The 2139-nt window shown below is 49.6% G+C and overlaps 1 protein-coding gene across 1 annotated transcript; it reads right to left on the bottom strand.

The window, feature by feature from the left end:
• Positions 1-382: 382 nt before the first annotated feature.
• Positions 383-1758, bottom strand: LOC104501374 (C2 calcium-dependent domain-containing protein 4C-like). The gene has a single exon (XM_010145174.1). It carries the CDS (start codon positions 1756-1758, stop codon positions 457-459), a length of 1302 nt encoding a protein of 433 aa, XP_010143476.1. The 3' UTR covers positions 383-456.
• Positions 1759-2139: the final 381 nt, after the last annotated feature.

Here is a 2139-nt window from a genome sequence, read left to right as displayed (position 1 = left end):
TCTGTGAATGTGAGAGCTGTCAAAATGGTCTGTTTAACTGAGGTAGTACCTGGGAGCTGCTACAGGATTCAATGGCTACTGTGCGCACCTGCTGTGTACCTGCTTAGGGACCAGAGTGAGTGAAAAACCAACCCTTCCACTCCCTGAAAGCCATAAATAAGAACTTTTGACTTGGTAACTGCCTAATCCTTTATCCTAAAAGCAAACTAGCCCTTCTGCCCTCCTCTCCCCTGGTACAGGCAGAAGGTCTGCTCCACAGCCACCTTTTAATTTAACAGCCAATACCTCACTGCATTTGAAATGCTAAGCAACAAAATAAGGCACAACAGCATAAGAGTAATACCAAGCAACACAGTGCTTTAAAGTATTCTTTAAAAAAAAAAAAAGACAACCCAGAACTTTATTTATTAGAAAACTTTCAGAGGACAAAATTGGTCTGTTTGAATGTTTCAAGTGTTACAGTGAGAGCATACTCATAACAGACAATTCCCGTTCTCCTAAGGTGTAATCTCGCTTCATACTGCACCCTTTATTCATTGCTTTCATCCTTACAGACAGGCTGTAAAGCTCTTCCTCTGCAATGCCATCAAAAAAGAAGTCCTCATTGAAGATGGGATTTCTGCTTCTCTTTATAACAGTGCTTCTCTGCTTCTGTGTTTTCCCTGGCACCAGGGAGAAGGTGATACAGCAGTTTATGGTTTTGGGCTCTACAGAGTCATCATACAAACCCTCCGCACTGATGAGGCGGATCCGCAGCCTTTCATTCTCTGCACAGTACTCAGCCAATAGCCTCAGCATGCCTCCCTTGTCCATGACCACAGTGCTCTCTCCCACCAGTCTCTCACGGCTGCGGGTCAGGTCCAGGGGGAAGATGGGAGAACAGGACATGCTAGAGCTCTGCGTGGCAAGCAGCCCCTCTGAGGCCCGCCTGATGGCACTGGGGCTGTTATCAGTGGAGCTGCTCTCCTCTGTAGAGAGAGAATTGTTCCTGGCCACGCTGGATTTGTTCTTGGCTTTCAGCGCTCGGCAGAGCAACCCCTCCTGACTTTGTGTTTTGATCAGGGAGCAGGACCTGGGAGGTGACCTGCTGAGAAGCGGAGAGCTGAAAGGAGAGGAATCACTGGAGGAGGCAGTATCACTGTCACAGGCACCTTGCCTGTGCAGGGAAGGATGCCTGGGAGGCAGTCTCACAGAAGCAAAGCTGATAGCGATGGGATTAGACATACTCCCTTTGCCACTGAATGTGTTAGCTCTAGATCGGGAGAGCATCAGGCTGGGCAGAGCTCCACGTGAGTCACCATGGAAGATGGACTCCTTTCTCCTGGTGTGGGGACTCTCCAGCAAAGTGCAGAAGCCATAAGAAGTGGGGGCTCTGGGAAAGTGAGGCAGGGAGAGTGCTGCTTGGGACTGTGGGTCCGAGTTGGTGCTTTCTTCCTCCGGGGCTGGGATCTCTTCAGCACTTTCCACCTGAATGAGATGTGGCAAAGAAGAGCTGGGGCTGTAGTCAGAAGAATTAAGCTCTGCATCCTCTGAACTGTGGTCCTGGTGGAAGCCAGTGCCCTTAGCAGGGCCAGAGCTGGCCAGCCTGGGGGGAATGCAGAACTCAGGGATTCTGTCAGGGGTAAGCACATTAGGAAAAGCAGCAGTCCCCAGTCGGGCTTTTTCAGGCAGGTTTTGGCCAGGTGGCAGTGCCAGGAAGGAGGAGCTAGGGGGTTTTCCATTTTCATGTGATGCTCTAATTTTTTCTAGGAACCACATTGCTGTAGCTGGGCAGGAGATCCTCAAAGGGGAAAAGCTGGAAGTAGAAATCCACCTGCAGGCACACAGATGCAGAAGTACATGAACAACTTTCTCGGACACACTACAGCCAAGCAAGGCACAGAGGATGCTATTCAAGGCAGGACTGGCACAAGCCCAGTCAATCCACGGGTTCAAAACAGCCTTTGCCCACCACACTATCTTTAGCAAAGTCAAATGGATTTCACAACAAGAACAGAACTAAACCACTAAAGAGATAAAACAGTATCGAGTCACTACCAGAAGAAAACGTCCCTCTCTGATAAACCCCAACGTATTTCTCTCTCTGCTCAGAGGACGTACCTTGTCAAGCGGAAGCCACTTGTTCCTTCCAGCAGCCCT

This window comes from Buceros rhinoceros, unplaced genomic scaffold (assembly GCF_000710305.1).
Source record: "Buceros rhinoceros silvestris isolate BGI_N320 unplaced genomic scaffold, ASM71030v1 scaffold26531, whole genome shotgun sequence".
Classification (NCBI taxonomy): Eukaryota; Metazoa; Chordata; class Aves; order Bucerotiformes; family Bucerotidae; genus Buceros; species Buceros rhinoceros.
This window is presented reverse-complemented; position numbering and strand designations above follow the sequence as displayed.